The sequence below is a fragment of the Suncus etruscus genome, chromosome X, assembly GCF_024139225.1.
Source record: "Suncus etruscus isolate mSunEtr1 chromosome X, mSunEtr1.pri.cur, whole genome shotgun sequence".
In the NCBI taxonomy this organism is placed as follows: domain Eukaryota; kingdom Metazoa; phylum Chordata; class Mammalia; order Eulipotyphla; family Soricidae; genus Suncus; species Suncus etruscus.
This window is the reverse complement of record NC_064868.1, coordinates 56601704-56618393: the sequence shown is the minus strand read 5'-3', so window position 1 is coordinate 56618393 and position 16690 is coordinate 56601704. Positions and strand designations below refer to the sequence as shown.

Genomic DNA, 16690 nt, shown 5'->3' with positions numbered 1-16690 from the left:
AAAATGACTCAGAGGAGACAATTCAAATAGTGTAGAATAATGTCAAAATCATAAAGTACCAAGGAATAAACTTAAAGAGATGAGATATCTATATCACCACAATTTATAAACGCTTAAGAAAGTAATTGAAGTAGAATTAAGAAAATGGAAAAACAGATCATATTCATGTTTGGAAGAATCAATGTTATTAAAAAAGACCATATTACCTAAACTACTATATGTATTCAATGGAATACCTAACTAAATTAAGAGATTATTCTTTAAAGAATTAGAAAAGTTAATTATAAAATTTTTGTGGAACTGCAAAAGGCTCTGGATTAACAAAATCATACTGGAAGAAAGTGGAAGAGATAACTTTGCCTAACTTTGTCTAACATGAAGCTTTATTTCAAAATCATTGTGATCAAAATAGCGTGGTATTGGAGCAAAAGCAAAATTTCAGACCAATGAATCAGAATGGAATATCCAATAAAAAAACAAATATATTGTCAATTAATTTTTGGCAAAGGAGCCAAGAACATAAAATTGAATAAAGGTAGTCTTGTCAAAAAATAACGTTGGAACAATTGGGTAATCAATTGTAAAAAATTAAAGATGGATCCATGTTTTACAGTACACCTTACACAAAAGTCAATTCAAAATAGATCAAAGACCTTGAGATCAGATCTTAGTCCATGAAGGCACTGAGAAAAACATAGGTAGTGCACTCCAAGACCTAGACTTCAAAGGGAATCTTCAACAATATGTTGCCAATGGCAAAGGCTATATAATCTAATCTGAACAAATGGGACTATAATAAACTAGTAAATTTCTTCATGGCAAAATAAACATGAGATAAAATTAAAAGAAAACTGAATGAAATAAAATATTTTCTCCCAACACCTCTGATAAATGGCTGATATTTAGAATATACAAAGTTCACACAGATGTTAACCTTGCAAAACCTAAAATCCAAATTAAAAATGGGAAGAAAATGCTCATATTTCTTTCTGAGGAAGAGTGACAGAAGTCCAAGAAGGACATTAAAAATGTTCACTACAACTTTTCATTAGGCAAATCTAAATCAAGACCATAATTAGATCATCTTACACTAGAGAATGGTAAATATAAAAAATATTGGGAATAATTTGTGTTAGTGGAATGTGGTGAAAAGAAACTCTCTTCCATGCTGTTGAGAATGCTGTCTGATTCAACATTGTAGGCCCCTGAGCATAATAAGAAGAAAGAAAGAAATTGATGGGTGGAGGATAAAGACAAATATAAAATGATAGGAGACAGGAGAAAATGGGTCTCCGGTACTTCGTTGATATTACAAAAGTACAGTAGTAAACATTCTACCAAGATTAAACGAAAAAGTAATAAGGATATTGAAACTTCTACAAAAATTAAAATGATCCTGTTATGATGGCAGGATAAGACTGGTGTTGGTTGCATGGAATGGACTCTGGGAACAGTGTGGATAATTTTGACTTTTATTGTGGGATTGGTCCTGAAGCATTGTACATCTGTAACTCAATCATAAATAAATTTGTAAATCAAAATGCCTTAATAAATATTTGTAAAAGAAAGATCTCTTTTTCTTGGGATCAGAACTATGACTAAAAGGAAATTCTTGGGATAAACTGATTTTGTTATATGAGATAAATTTTATAAGACAGTTTACTTTGGATAGTTATATCGTACCTATTTTAGGTAAAACAGTAAAAAGGGTCTCCATGCCAGCATGAACATGATCAGCCACATGACAGTGCATTAGCCATGTTCCAGGATTGCTGGCCACCATCTCCACTACTTCAAATGTCCCTGGGAATAGATCCACAACATCTGCTCTGTAGCTCTCTCCATTCTGCAACACACATTTAAGGGAGAAAAGAGTAAGTAAAGGTTATAGATATGTATCACGAATATGTAGCATGTATAATGACTTGAACTAAGCTAGAATTTACAAGACCAAAATATACAGATTAATAATTAATATACCAGATATTAGGTTACAAGATCTATCTTATTGTTATCTCTATCTTATCAAACTAACCCATGAAAACAGAATCAACAAAGAATTCCCTGCTTTTAAGGAAAGAAGAGGAGAATGGGTGGACTGGGATAAAGACTTTGGTTATACTGGAGAGGGGAATAGCTATATATACAAAGTATAGACAACAACGCTGAAAACATGAGATGTAAATTGCAAACACTGAATGTTGTAATCTGCCTGACAAGATAGGTGCTGAATCTTCAGAGGAGATGAGAGTGTGGAGTAGGGCTTGATGAATTATGGGAATATTGGTGGAGATATTTGACATTGGTTTTGGGATTGTTGAAATATTTTATGCCTAAAACTCAAATAAAAAACTATATAAAACTGAAAATCACTGGTTAAAATGTTTTAAAATTATATTTTATAAAATTATAGCTTAGAAAATTAAAAACATAAGCATACTATAATGTTAGGCAAATGTCTGGGAATGATCTACAAATTTCCTATAAAATTTAGTTTCATCTCTCCAACATGCCATTACATTGATCAGGCTTTTAATTTTTAAAATATCTAATTTCCAGATATATATTATATGCTATGGCAATTTCTTTGCATGTGACCAAAACAGGTACCATATATAATCCTCCAAGCACTTCCACAAACTATTTTTTTTGTGGTTTTTGGGTCACACCCGGCAGTGCTCAGGGGTTACTCCTGGCTTCATGCTCAGAAATTGCTCCTGGAAGGCACGGGGAACCATATGGGATGCCGGGATTCGAACTGATGACCTTCTGCATGAAAGGCAAACGCCTTACCTCCTTGCTATCTCTCCGGCCCCCACAAACTATTTTAAAGCATAGAATGAAAAAAGACCTTTGTGGACTCCAAGAAAATAAAGATAGCCTGTTTGATTATTTTCATATTACCTTTGTGCAGAGACTTCTCCACTTTTCTAATTTTACTATGTGCTTATGGCACGAGCACAGCAATTCTAAATATTAAGTATTTATCACTGTATACATTTCTTCACGTTTTACAAAATTATATTTTCTTTTAAATATATAAATAATTATCTGTAGCTTCTATCTTAGCCTTTAAGATAAATTGTATATTTTCAGAAATTCTAAGACTCTACTCTAAAATTCTATTCTCTGTGAATCACTGGTTGATGTGTATCAAGTTCTTGAGACTCAATTACATTGATTCCTTTGATCTTGTCTAACTATAAATGAACTATTTATTTTCCTATATCATTGGATACAGTGAAACACTCAGATACTCAGCCCTTTCTATCTCACCTTATAGATGAAGCTTTCTGCATGGAAGTGGACAGTGTGTATGTCGATATCTTCACCCATGGCCAACATATACCAGGCCACTCGTTCTCCTTGGTACATTTTAAGACCCTTGAGGTTGGCATAGAGTTTTCCATTAATGGCTGAAAAAAAGAGAAAATAAAACATTTTCAGTTTCTCTTTCACATTGCCATCACATTAGTTTCTTATATTACTATATACTCTAACATCTATTCTATTATCTTTCAGTTTATCTTCTACATTGGTTTATTCAGTGGCATTCAAAATATTTAATGACCATTTAATTCTTTTGTTTATATTTTTAGGGAAAACATAGTCAATAACTACTAATTTCGTTAAGATCATTCTAAATAGATCAATTTTGAAACTCTATAGTACCTTAAACATAAATAACTATGTAACCCATTGCCAACTGACTTTTTAATTTATAATATATATTTTCAAGTATGTTGTTTAATTATGCCCTTTAAGATCTCATATGTATTGTCTCTCTGTTTGAACTCATTTATAATTTCAGCTTCATTTCCAGAAATGTCTCTTTTATTAATCTTTTCAAGAGCCAAATATTATTTCATAAGAATAATTTTCTAATATCTATTTTAAGAAAAGTATAAAGAATTTCTTTAGTTTCATAACCAAGTATATTTACCATTTGGCTTTTCAAATAATAAAACTCACATTTGGTCATAAATATAAATTAGTTTAGGAACCTAGCCTAAAACCATAAATTTATTTATGTTTTTTTCTTCTTTTTTTGAAATTTTACCACTTCTCAGCCCAGGAGTGAGACATCAATCAATTTCTTTGGCATCAAGGTACTGTGGTATAGCAAATATTTTTTAAATACAGTGATGGCTTACAGATGCAGAATGAAAGGGGCTCTGATCCACTGCTAGTGGGAGTGTGTACTGGTCCAGTTTTTGAAAACAACACAGATATTGAGAAAGAAACAGAAGAAGAATAAACAAAAAGAAGAGGAGGAGGATGAGGAAGAAGAAGAAGAAGAAGAAGAAGAAGAAGAAGAAGAAGAAGAAGAAGAAGAAGAAGAAGAAGAAGAAGAAGAAGAAGAAGAAGAAGAAGAAGAAGAGTATTTTTTCTTGTATGTAATATAAACCAGCAATTATTTTTTGTTTTGCTTTGTTTTGTTTTGGGGCCACACTAGTGATGCTCAGAAATCACTCCTGGCTTGGGGGACCATAAGGGAAGCCCAGGGATCGAACCGCAGTCCATCCTAAAACCAATCATTATAATCTAAGTATATTACTTCTTTGATTCTTTCATTCTTATGATGAACATTTGACTAGAAAACAAAATACTTCATTTATTTTAAAATTATATATGCAGAGATGCATATTGGTGAGGATTTTAATATGGGAAGGTTCTAAATATTAAGTTTCCTTCCTGGCCTTTCTGTTGCATATTCCCTTGCTTGTCTTTGTGGCAGATATTTTTCTTTCCTTTTTCCTTTTTTCCCTGTTAAACACTGTGATTTTCAATATTGTTACTGAAGCACTATCAAACATATAATTTAGACTCCTTTTAGCACTCAGTTTCTGTACAAATTCATTTTTAACTCCCACTGTGAAATGTTCTTCTCTTCTCTAAATGCATTCTCCTGTTCTTTTTGAAAATCTTTCTAGTATGAGAAGTACCTCTAGCCCTTGTATCTATTTTATTTTGGTGTTAGTACCAATCAATCTTCCTTTCTTCCCTCCCTCCTCCTTCCTTCCTTCCTTCCTTCCTTCCTTCCTTCCTTCCTTCCTTCCTTCCTTCCTTCCTTCCTTCCTTCCTTTCATTTTTTGTTTTTGGGCCACACCTTGTGAATCTCAAGGGCTACTCCTGTCTATGCACTCAGAAATAGCTTCTGGCTTGGGGAACCAAACGTGGAGCTGGGAATCAAATTGAGGTCCAACCTGGGTCAGCCACGTGCAAGGCAAACACCTTACCACTGTTATATCGTTCCTGCTCCAATCTTAGTTCTATTTATTTGTTTGTTTTTATATATTTATTTTTGGGTTTTGGGCCACACACAGTGATACTCAAGGGTTACTCCTGGCTACGCACTCAGAAATGGCTCCTGGTGAGGGGGCCCATATGGGACGTCGGAGGTGGAACCTAGGTCATCCCTGGGTCAAACACTTGCAAGGCAAATGTCCTACTGCTGTGCTATTTCCTCTTCCAATCTTTCTTTTTATATACCACAAATTAGTTAAATAATTTGATGTCTATCCCTCTAATTCCGCCTTATTTCAATCAGCATAATTTTCTCCATATCATTCCATGACTAAGAAAATTTAATTACTTTATTTTCATAGACAGCTACATGGTATTATATTGTTTAGATATATGATAGTTTTCTTTATACACATTTGTTCTTTTTATTTTATTTGGTTTGTTTACAGATTCTGCTATTGTGAATAGTTTTGGAATGAGCATAGGAGTGAAGATTTCATTTTTAAATTGTGTTATTGGGACCATGGGGTATATTTTGAAGAGCAGTAGTATTTTATCGTATGGGAATTAAATTTTTTTCTGAGTAATGTTCATATTGTCTTGCAAAAAGGTTGGACTGCATTCCCATCAGCTGTGAAAGAGAGTCTCTATGAAGAAAGAGCCAACACTGGCTGTTCTATTTATTATTATTATATTATTATTATTATTATTATTATTATTATTATTATTTTGGTTTTTGGCCAATCCCAGTGATGCTCAGGGGTTACTCCTGGCTATGTGCTCAACAATTGATCCTGGCTTGGGGGAACATATGAGACACCTGGGGACCGAACCACAGGTCCATCCTAGGCTAGCATGTGCAAGGCTTGCTCCACCACTCTGGCACCTGGCTTTTGATGCATAGCAGTTTCTGTAATGTGAAATATCTCCTTGTTGTTTGGATTTGCATCTTCTTCAATAATTAATGATGTGAAAACTTTATTCACATGCTTTTTGGCCACTTTTTTAGGATGTTTCTGTTCAGCACTTCTAGCATTCTTATGAAGTCTTTTTTTTTTTTTTGGTTGTTGTTGTTGTTGTTAAGCTCTACCAGTGACTATGTTTCTAGATATAAATGTGTATTTGGTAAATACTGTCACTCAGTCCTTGATCAATCTTTATATCATGGTCATCATTTCCTTCAAGGAACAGAAACAAGAGTTTAATGTAATCCCATTTGTTTATCTTTGCTTCCAATTACTTGGGCATTGGTGTTTCATCCTTAAAGTTATCTTTCCATCAATATCATGGAAAGTTCTGCTTACAATTACCTCTAATTATCTCATGGTTTCAGGTATGAGATCAAGCTATTTAATATCATTAGATATTTTTTGTACAAGGTTTTAAAAATAAGTCTGAGCTCATATAATTTTGATGTAGTTGACCAATTTTCCCATTACCACTTTGAAGAGGCTTTCCTTGTTCAACTTCGTATTTCTTGTGCCTTTATCAAATATTAATTTATCTTATACATGATACTTTGTCTCAGGATATGCAGTTCTAGTCATTTATCTGAGAGTCAATATTTACTCCAAAACCATGATATGTTGATTACTACCACATCATAGTACAGTTTTAATTCGAATGAATTGATCCACATGATCTTTTTCCCAGGATTACATTACCTTTCCACGGAGATTTATTATCCAATATAAATTTCAGGACAGTTTGATATATTTCTTGAAAAATAACCTGTTACAGTTGTAGGAAATGCATAATCCTTTTAAATGCTTTGAGAAAAATTGCTGAGTTTTCGTTGTTTTTGTTTTTTGAGGCACACCTGGTGATGCTCAGGGGTTACTCCTCGCTATGCGCTCAGAAATCACTCCTATTGGAAGACCATATTGGATGACTGGTCCGTCCAGGGTTAGCTGCGTTCAAGGTAAATGTGTACCTCTATTGTTCCAGCCCCCCCAAAAAATGATGTTTTAAAGATGATAATTTTCCTAATCTATGAGCAGAGCATTTTCTTATGTCTTCTTTGTTTCTTGAAGAGCATTTTTAAGGTCTTTTTTGTTTTAAGTCAAACACCATTTTGTTCTCTGCTACTATGCTGTAAAATGTACTGATTCAAGGAGTTACTTTGCACAGTCTTAATTATTTCCTAAGTAGATTATCATGCTTTCTGTAAATAGTAAGAGATTGACTTCATCATTTCTTTTTCTAAAGTTTTTGGGCCACACACTGTGACGCTCAGAGGTTACTCCTTTCTATATGCTCAGAAATTACTCCTGGCTTAGGGGACCATATAGGACACCAGGGATTGAACCCAGATTAGAGCCGTGTGCAAGGCAAATGCCCTATCACTGTGCTATTGCTCTGGCTCCAACTTCATCTTTTCTTATTGAATAAACTTGATATTTCTTTCTTCCCTAATTTCGAAGATAAGTACTTCAGTGCTATAGTGAATAGAAGTAGAAATAATAGGTAAACTTTTTTAAACCAGATATTAAATGAAGTATTTAGTTTATTCTCAACTGATTATAATACTTGCTGTGAACATGTCATAAATCTATTTAATTATATTGAGAAAAGTTTCTTCAATTTAATTTTGTTGATAGCTTTTTGTTTTGTTTTTATTTTTTGGGTCACACCCAGCAGCTCTCAGGGGTACTCCTGGCTCTATGCTCAGAAATCGCTCCTGGCAGGCTCAAGGGACTATATGGGATGCTGGGATTCAAACCATTGACCTTCTGCATGCAAGGCAAATGCCTTACATCCATGCTATCTCTCCGGCCCATTGTTGATAGTTTTATTGTGAGTAGCTACTGGAATTTGTCGAATGGTCTTTCTGCATCTATTTATATTAACATATAAATTTTAATATATATATATATATATAGTTTGGGGAGACTTTGTATGACCTTCATTTCAAAGACTTCACACCAACACTTGATTACCTCGTGGCTACATAACTTCTTGAGTGCAAATCATTGAACTCTTTAATGAAGTTTATTAAAAGAAACATGGATGTTGTAGACTTACCAATAATGCCTCTGTAGCAATACAAAAATTGTGGAAAATGTGGATATCTCCTCAACCAACTTCCTATTTATCCCACCTGAATGATTATAACTGCCCACACATGGAATGGGCAGGTAAAGGAGTCCGTATGTTGGGTGGAGAAGAATTAAGGAGAGCTAGAGAGAGAAGTGGAGCAGAAGCTAGAATCAACAGCAAGACTCAACAGAAAGATTCAGCATCAGATTCAGCATCAGCAGTTGAGCATCAGCAAAGGAGCAGCAGCAGTAGCATTAGCAAAGGGAGTTAATCAGCAAGGAAGCCTGGAAAAGGCAGCTGAAATGGAGACAGAGACCAAGAGAACCAGAAGGAGTAGAGAAGTAGCTGCACGGAAAAGTCTTAGCAGTGAGGAAGTGTACATGGCAGATAGGACCGTGAAATAAAGCTGGCTGACTCAAGGAACTTTATCTGACTGCTTTGTAAATCTCTTCACCTTCACTCTGCAACCTTCAGACCTGCCAGACCATAGCTGCTGCAGGAGCTGGGTCTAGCCCAGAAAGGCCGCATCATCTTCCTACCAACATTAGGACTCATAAATTTATATTAAAACAACAGATATGATGTATTATAATAATTGACTTGCATATTTTAAACCAATCTTCCATTCCCAGTATGATTAATGCTAGGTCATAGGTCATGCTCTTTTGTTTGTTTATGGCTCACATCCAGCAGCGCCCAGGGGTTACTCCTGGCTGTGTGCTCCAAAGTTGCTTCTGAAAGACTAGGGGGACCATGTGAAATGCCAGTAATCAAATTAGAATCTGTCTGAGGTTGGCCTCATGCAAAGCAAATTCCCTACACTCTTCTATTGCTCCTGCGAAGGGTATGAACTTTTTGATTCATTGTTGGGTTCTATTTGCTAGTATTTTTGTTGAGGATCTTTACATCACTTTTCAACAAAGATTTTACCCTGTAAATCTTTTTTTCTGTGTGGTTTATTTGTCTACTTTATATCAAGGTGTCATTTTCTTCAAATAAACTATTTACTAATGTTTCTCATTCTTGAATTTCCTGGAAGAGTCTGAAAAGGATTACCAATATGTTTCCTTTATTGGCTTAAAATAATTCACCAATGAATGCATCTCACACTGGAACTTTGATTACTACTTCAATTATGTATTTCAAATAATTTCAAATCATTTTGATCCAGTCATGGGAGGTTAAAGAATTTCAAGAATTGGGGGTTGCCATCCAATAAGCTAAGCTATCTGGCTTGTGGAGGCTCTGCCTTGCTATGCCTTTGTTCACTCTGAGGACTTCAAGGGAAACTTCTCCTGCCTGTGCCTGTCTGCCTGTTTCTGAATGCCTGAAGTCTCCTCAGAGGCCTAGGTTGCTCACCCCCAAAAAACTGCATTTTGAAGCTGCCCAATGAGTAAATTCTGGCTGAGGGGGTCGCCATCAAATAAGCTGAGCTCTCTGGCCTAGAGAAGCTCTACCCTGCTGTGCCTTTGTTCATGCTGAGGACTTCAAGGGAAACATATCCTGCTTGTGCCAGTCTGCCTGTGTTTCTGAATCCCTGAAGGTCTCCTCAGAGGCCTAGGGAGCACAGCCCCAAAAAACTGTCAACTAGAGGCAGCAGAAGAGCACGGAGCTTCGCTTCGCGGCCGTACTGTCTTTCTAACCAATGTACCCCACCACAACACGCAAGAAAACCCACACTACAAGCGTGACAATGGGGAAACCTCGCAGACAAACAGCATCCACAGAGAATGAAGACGAAAGCTCGGATGACCTAATGAATTCCAACCACCTGATTAACATTTCGGATAAGGAACATAAAATAGCAATATGGAAGATGATTGAAGAACTCAAAGAAAGCAAAGATCTATCTGAACAGAAAACAAAGACAGAAATCAGAAAACTCCAAACTGTAATAACAGATCTGAAAAACACTATAGCTCAAATGAAAACCTCAATGGATGGCCTCACCAGCAGGGAATCAGCAGCTGAGGAGAGAATCGGAGTACTGAAAGATGTGATGCAGAAAAACTGAAAACAGCAGAAGAAATTGGAAAAGAACCTTAAGACAAATAAAAAGGCAATGGAAAAACTACTCAAGGAATGCGAACAGATGAAAATAGAAGTCTTTGATAAAATCAACAGAAACAACATAAGAATCATTGGAGTCCCAGAAACCCAGGTAGGAGATCTCTAGGAAGAATCAACTGTCAAAGACATCAGCAAAGAGATACTCCCAGAGTTAAAGACTACATGCAATCAAAACCTGCATGTCCGAAAAGTACCAGCTAAAAGAGACCCAAAAAAAAAAAAACACCCCAAGACACATCCTCATTACAATGACAAATCCCAAGGATAGTGACAGAATACTGAAGGCAGCAAGATCAAAAAGGGAAATTACATTCAAAGAAGGATCCCTAAGACTTATTGCAGTCATGTCACAAGAAACTCTCAAGGCCAGAAGACAGTGGTGGGATATTGTGACAAGACTGAATGAAATGAATGCCTCACCGAGAATACTGAACACAGTCCAACTCACATTCAGGTTTGAAGGAAGAATACATTGCTTCATGGATAAACAACAGCCCAGAAACTTCACAGATGATAAACCAGCCTTAAAGGAAAAACTGAAAGGTGTACTCTAAGACAAGAGAGACCAACAAACACAGCAAACTTATCTACAATGATGACATTAAATCCTATGACAATCATCTCCCTCAATATCAATGGACTAAATTCACCAATTAAAAGACACACAGTGGCAAGATGGGTCAAAAAGATGAATCCAACCTTCTGCTGCCTACAAGAAACACACCTGATTAGTCAGAACAAACGTAGACTCAAAATCAAAGGCTGGAGGAAAATCATCCAAGCAAACAACACCCTCTAAAAAGCTGGGGTGGCCATATTAATATCCGATGACACCAACTTTATACTCAGAAAAGTGGTATGGGACAAAGATGGGCACTATGTACTAATCAAGGGATATGTACAACAGGAAGAAATCAGATGATTAAACATATATGCACCCAACGAGAGACCAGCAAATTATCTAATACAATTATGGACAAATCTGAAAGAAAAAAATCAATAATAACACGATTATTGTGGGAGAACTTAACAAGGCCCTAGCAACACACAATAGGCCAACCAGACTGAAATCCAACAAAAACATACTAGCCCTGAAAAGAGTAATGGAAGAAAGAGGACTAGTATATATATATACTATATATATATATATATGTGTGTGTGTGTGTGTGTGTGTGTGTGTGGATACACATTCTTCTCCAAAGTACATGGGTCCTTCTCCAGGATAGACTACATGCTGACACATAAAACATACCTCCATAAAATCAAGAGGATAGATATCTTGCAGGCTACATTTGCTGACCACAAGGCTCTGAAATTAGATGTGAACTACAAAGTCACACAGAAGAAAATCTTTAAAAATTGGAAATTAGACACCCTGCTACTGAACAAACAGTGGGTCCGAGATGAAATCAAAAAGGAAATCAAAACTTTCCTGGAACAAATAATAATGAAGACACAAACTGCCAGAATATATGGGACACAGCAAAAGCGGTCCTGAAAGGGAAATTTATAGCCCTACAAAGACACATCAGGAAGGAAGGAAGAAGGGGCATACCTGAATAACTTAATATCACAGCTCAAAAAAATTAGAAAATGACCAACAAAAGGAACGAAAAATAGGGAGACAAAAGGAAATAACAAAGCTGAAAGCAGAACTCAATGAATTGGAAAACAAAAAACATTCCAAAATATCAATGAAAGCAGAAGTTAGTTCTTTGAAAAAAATAATCAAGATTGATAGACCATTGGCAAAACTCACAAAGAAAGAGAGAGAAATGTGATAACCCGTATTAGAAATGAAAAGGGAGAGATCACGACAGATATTTCAGAGATCCAAAGAGACTACTTTAAGAAACTTTATTCTACTAAACATGAGAACCTATAAGAAGTGGAAAAACTCGGGGGCCGGGTGGTGGCGCTAAAGGTAAGGTGCCTGCCTTGCCTGCGCTAGCCTTGGACAGACCGCGGTTCGATCCCCCGGTGTCCCATATGGTCCCCCAAGCCAGGAGCGACTTCTGAGCGCATAGCCAGGAGTAACCCCTGAGCGTCACCGGGTGTGGCCCAAAAACCAAAAAAAAAAAAAAAAAGAAGTGGAAAAACTCTTGGACACTTATAACCTTCCACATTTAAGTAAGGAGGATGTAGCATATCTACACACACCCATCACTACTGAGGAAATTGAAACTGTAATCAAACATCTGCCCAGAAAGAAAAGCCCAGGCCCAGATGGATATTCTAATGAATTATTTCAAATCTTTCAAGAGGAGCTACTACCAATCCTAGCCAGGATCTTCCATGAAATTGAAAAAACGGGAACAATCCCAAACAGGTTTTATGAAGCCAACATCACCTTGATACCAAAACCAGACAGAGATGCTGCCAAAAAAGAAAATTACAGACCAATATCCCTGATGAATGCTGATGCAAAGATTTTCAACAAAATCCTGGCAAATAGGATCCAATGCATCATCAAGAAGATCATACACTACTACCAACTAGGTTTCATCCCAGGAATGCAAGGATGGTTTAACATCCGTAATCTATCAACATTATACACAGCATCAACAACAAGAAAAATAAAAATCACATGACCATATCAGTAGACGCAGAGAAAGCATTTAATAAGGTCCAATACCATTCTTAATCAAAAATTTCAGCAAGATGGGAATGGAAGGAACCGTTCTCAATCTAATTGAAGCCATCTACCACAAGCCAATGGCAAATATTATCCTCAATGGAGAAAAACTAAAAGCCTTTCCTATAAATTCTGGTACAAGATAAGACTGTCCGCTCTCACCACTTCTCTTCAACATAGTACTGGAAGTTCTTGCTATAGCAATCAGGCAAGAAAAAGGTATCAATGGAATCCACATAGGAAAGGAAGAAGTCAAGCTCTCATTGTTTGCAGAGGACATGATCAACTTCTTAGAAAACCCTAAAGACTCTCCCCAAAAGCTTGTAGAAACGATAGATTCATATAGCAAGGTGGCAGGCTACACAATTAACACACAGAAATCAATGGCCTTTTTATACACCAATAATGATAAGGAAGAGAAGATAGTCAAGAAAGCAATCCCATTCACAATAGTGCCACACAAACTCAAATATCTTGGAGTCAACTTGATCAAAGACGTGAAGGACCTATAGAAAGAAAACTATAAAGCCCTGCTCCAAGAAATAAGAGAGGACACACGGAAATGGAAACACACACCCTGCTCATAAATTGGCAGGATTAACATCATTTAAATGGCAATACTCCCCAAAGCATTATACAGATTTAATGTGATCCCCTTAAAAATACCCATGACATTCTTCAAAGAAGTGGATCAAAAACTTATAAAGTTCATCTGGAAGAATAAACACCCTCAAATAGCTAAAACACTCCTAGGGAAAAGGAAAATTTGAGGCATTACTTTCCCCAACTTTAAACTGTACTACAAAGCAATAGTTATCAAAACAGCATGGTATTGGAATAAAGATAGACCCTCACATCAGTAGAATAGGCTTGAGTTCTCAGACACTGTCCCCCAAACATACAATCACCTAATTTTTGACAAAGGAGCAAGAAATCCTAAGTGGCGTAGGGAAAACCTCTTCAACAAGTGGTGCTGGCAAAACTGGTTAGCCATTTGCAAAAAAAAAAAAAAAAGCGAACATAGACCCCCAGTTAACATCATGTATGAAGGTAAAATCCAAATGGATTAAAACCTTAATATCAGACCTAATACCATAAGGTATATAGAATAACACGTCGGTAAAACACTCCATGACATTGAGACTAAAGGCATCTTCAAGGAGGAAACTGCACTTTCCAAACAAGTGAAAGCAGAGAACAATAGATGGGAATACATTAAGCTGAGAAGCTTCTGCACCTCAAAAGAAATAGTGCCCAGGATACAAGAGCCACCCACCGAGTGGGAGAATCTATTCACCCAACACCCATAAGATAAAGGCTAATCTCCAAAATATACAGGTCACTGACAGAACTTTACAAGAAAAAATGTCTAATCCCATAAAAAATGGGGAGAAGAAATGAACAGATGCTTTGATATAAAAGAAATACAAATGGCCAAAATGCACAACAAAAATGCTCCTCATCACTGATCATCAGGGAGATGCAAATCAAAACAATGATGATTTACCATCTCACACCACAGAGATTGGCGCACATCACAAAGAATGAAAACCCACTGCTGGTGGGAATGCCATCTAGTCCAACCTCTATGGAAAGCGACATGGAGATTCCTCCAAAATCTGAAAATTGAGCTCTCATTCGACCCAGCTATTTCACTCCTAGGGATATACCTTAAGAACACAAGAATACAATACAAAAACCCCTTCCTCACACTTATATTTATTGCAGCACTATTCACAATAGCCAGGCTCTGGAAACAACCAAGTTGCCCTTCAACAGACGGATGGCTAAAGAAACTGTGGTACATATACACAATGGAATATTATGCAATCATCAGGAGAGATGAAGTCATGAAATTTTTCTATGCATGGATGTACAGGGAATCTATCATGCTGAGTGAAATATGTCAGAGGGAGAGAGAGACACAGAATAGTCTCACTCATCTATGGGTTTTAAGAAAAATAAAAGTCATTTTTGTAACAATCCTCAGAGACAATGAAAGGAGGGCTGGAACTTCTTGCTCCCTTCATGAAGCTCACCACAAAGAGTGGTCAGTGCAGTTATAGAAATAACTACACAGAGAACTACCATAATCATGTGAATGAAAGAGGGAACTGAAAAGCCTGTCTGGAGTACAGGTGGGGGTGGGGTGGGATGGAGGGACATTTGGGACATTGGTGGTGGGAATGTTGCACTGGTGAAGGGGGTGTTCTTCACATGACTAAAATCTAATCACAAACATATATGTAATCAAGATGTTTAAATAAAGAAAAAATTTAAAAAGAGAATTCCAAGAATTTATACATTTCCTCTAGTTTATTTCATTTATTGACATAAAGGTTCTCAAATTAACCTTTGATTTTCCTGTTAATTTCTCTAATGGTTATTTTTATATAGTCCTTTGATTATTAGTTCAGTGTATTATGGTTCTCTCTTTTTTTGTGAATCTTGCAAAAACTGTTCTTTTTCCTTTCTAAAAATGTTCTCTCTATTTCTGTTTGTAATTCACCTATATTTTCACTGCACACTTCTTTCATAAGACAGATTGTACAATTTCTATCCTTTTAATTTATGGAAGTATCTTTTGTGGACCAGCATGTAGTCTGACTTGGAGATTTTCCCATATGCATTAAAGATAAAACTGTACTGAAATTGGGGGTAGCAATGCAATAAATATAATACAATATAATGTTTTATATTGTATTATATAATATAACACATTATATTGTATTATATTATATATCATATAATCATATTATATAATTATAATATATTATTATATTTTATATTATATTACATTATATTATTATATATAACGTAAACCTCTTCCCTTCCATGTCTTCATTCAAAGCTAATATTTTTGTTGAGGTTTATCCTGAATGATCAATCAACAGTTAATAGACTGGTGATGAAGACTCCAAATACTACTGTGTTGCTACTGGTGTCTTACTTTAAGTATATTAACAGTTGTTTTAAGCATTTTGCTAATTTCTCAGTGAGTGCATATACGTTTAGAAGTGTGGTTTTTTTCCCTGAAATATATATCACTTTGTTATTAGTAAGTGATTATGTCTGTCACTTTTGAACATGAACAATATGTTGTCTGACATTATTATGGCCACCTTAGCCCATTTATCAAATTTGTTTCCTTGAAGGATTTTCTTTCAACCTTTGATTATTATTCTATGTACTATTTGATCCTCTTTTGTGGAGGAAGCAAACAATTAGATTCAATTTTCTTTTCTTTCCTTTCCTCCTTTTTTTTTCAGTTTTTGGTTTTGAGCCACACCCAGTGACTCTCAGGAGTTTCTCCTGGCTATGTGCTCAAAAATTGCTCTTGGCTTGGGAGACTATATAGGACACTAGGGGATAGAACTGCGCTCTATCCTAAGTTAATGCACACAAGGCAAATGCTCTACTGCTTGCGCCACCGCTCCAGCACCATGCATTCAATTTTCTAAAACATTTTTCAACTTTGTTTATCTTAGTTGGTTCATATATTCCATTGATATTAAATTTATTGTCATTTATTTTTATGTCATATTTTTGTATAAGTGTGGTGTGTTTGTGGGGCTTGTCTTGTTTAAATACACCCCTCAGAATTTTAATGTTGGTTTCCAATCTATAAATTTTCTTAGTTTATCTGAAAAGCTTTGTATGTATCTTTCCTTCAAGTGCAAATTAGAGACTGGATGAGTA

At 35.9% G+C, this 16690-nt stretch overlaps 1 protein-coding gene across 6 annotated transcripts in view; it reads right to left on the bottom strand.

The window, feature by feature from the left end:
* The window catches only part of HEPH (hephaestin), a 209663-nt gene that overhangs the window by 23943 nt on the left and 169030 nt on the right, over nt 1-16690 (bottom strand). For all 6 annotated transcript variants that reach the window (XM_049767166.1, XM_049767170.1, XM_049767168.1 and 3 more), the window contains 2 exons: nt 3277-3416; nt 1684-1846 (listed from right to left, as the gene is read on the bottom strand). In XM_049767166.1, the coding sequence (XP_049623123.1) occupies nt 1684-1846; nt 3277-3416 (303 nt within the window). The remainder of the gene's footprint in view (nt 1-1683; nt 1847-3276; nt 3417-16690) is intronic.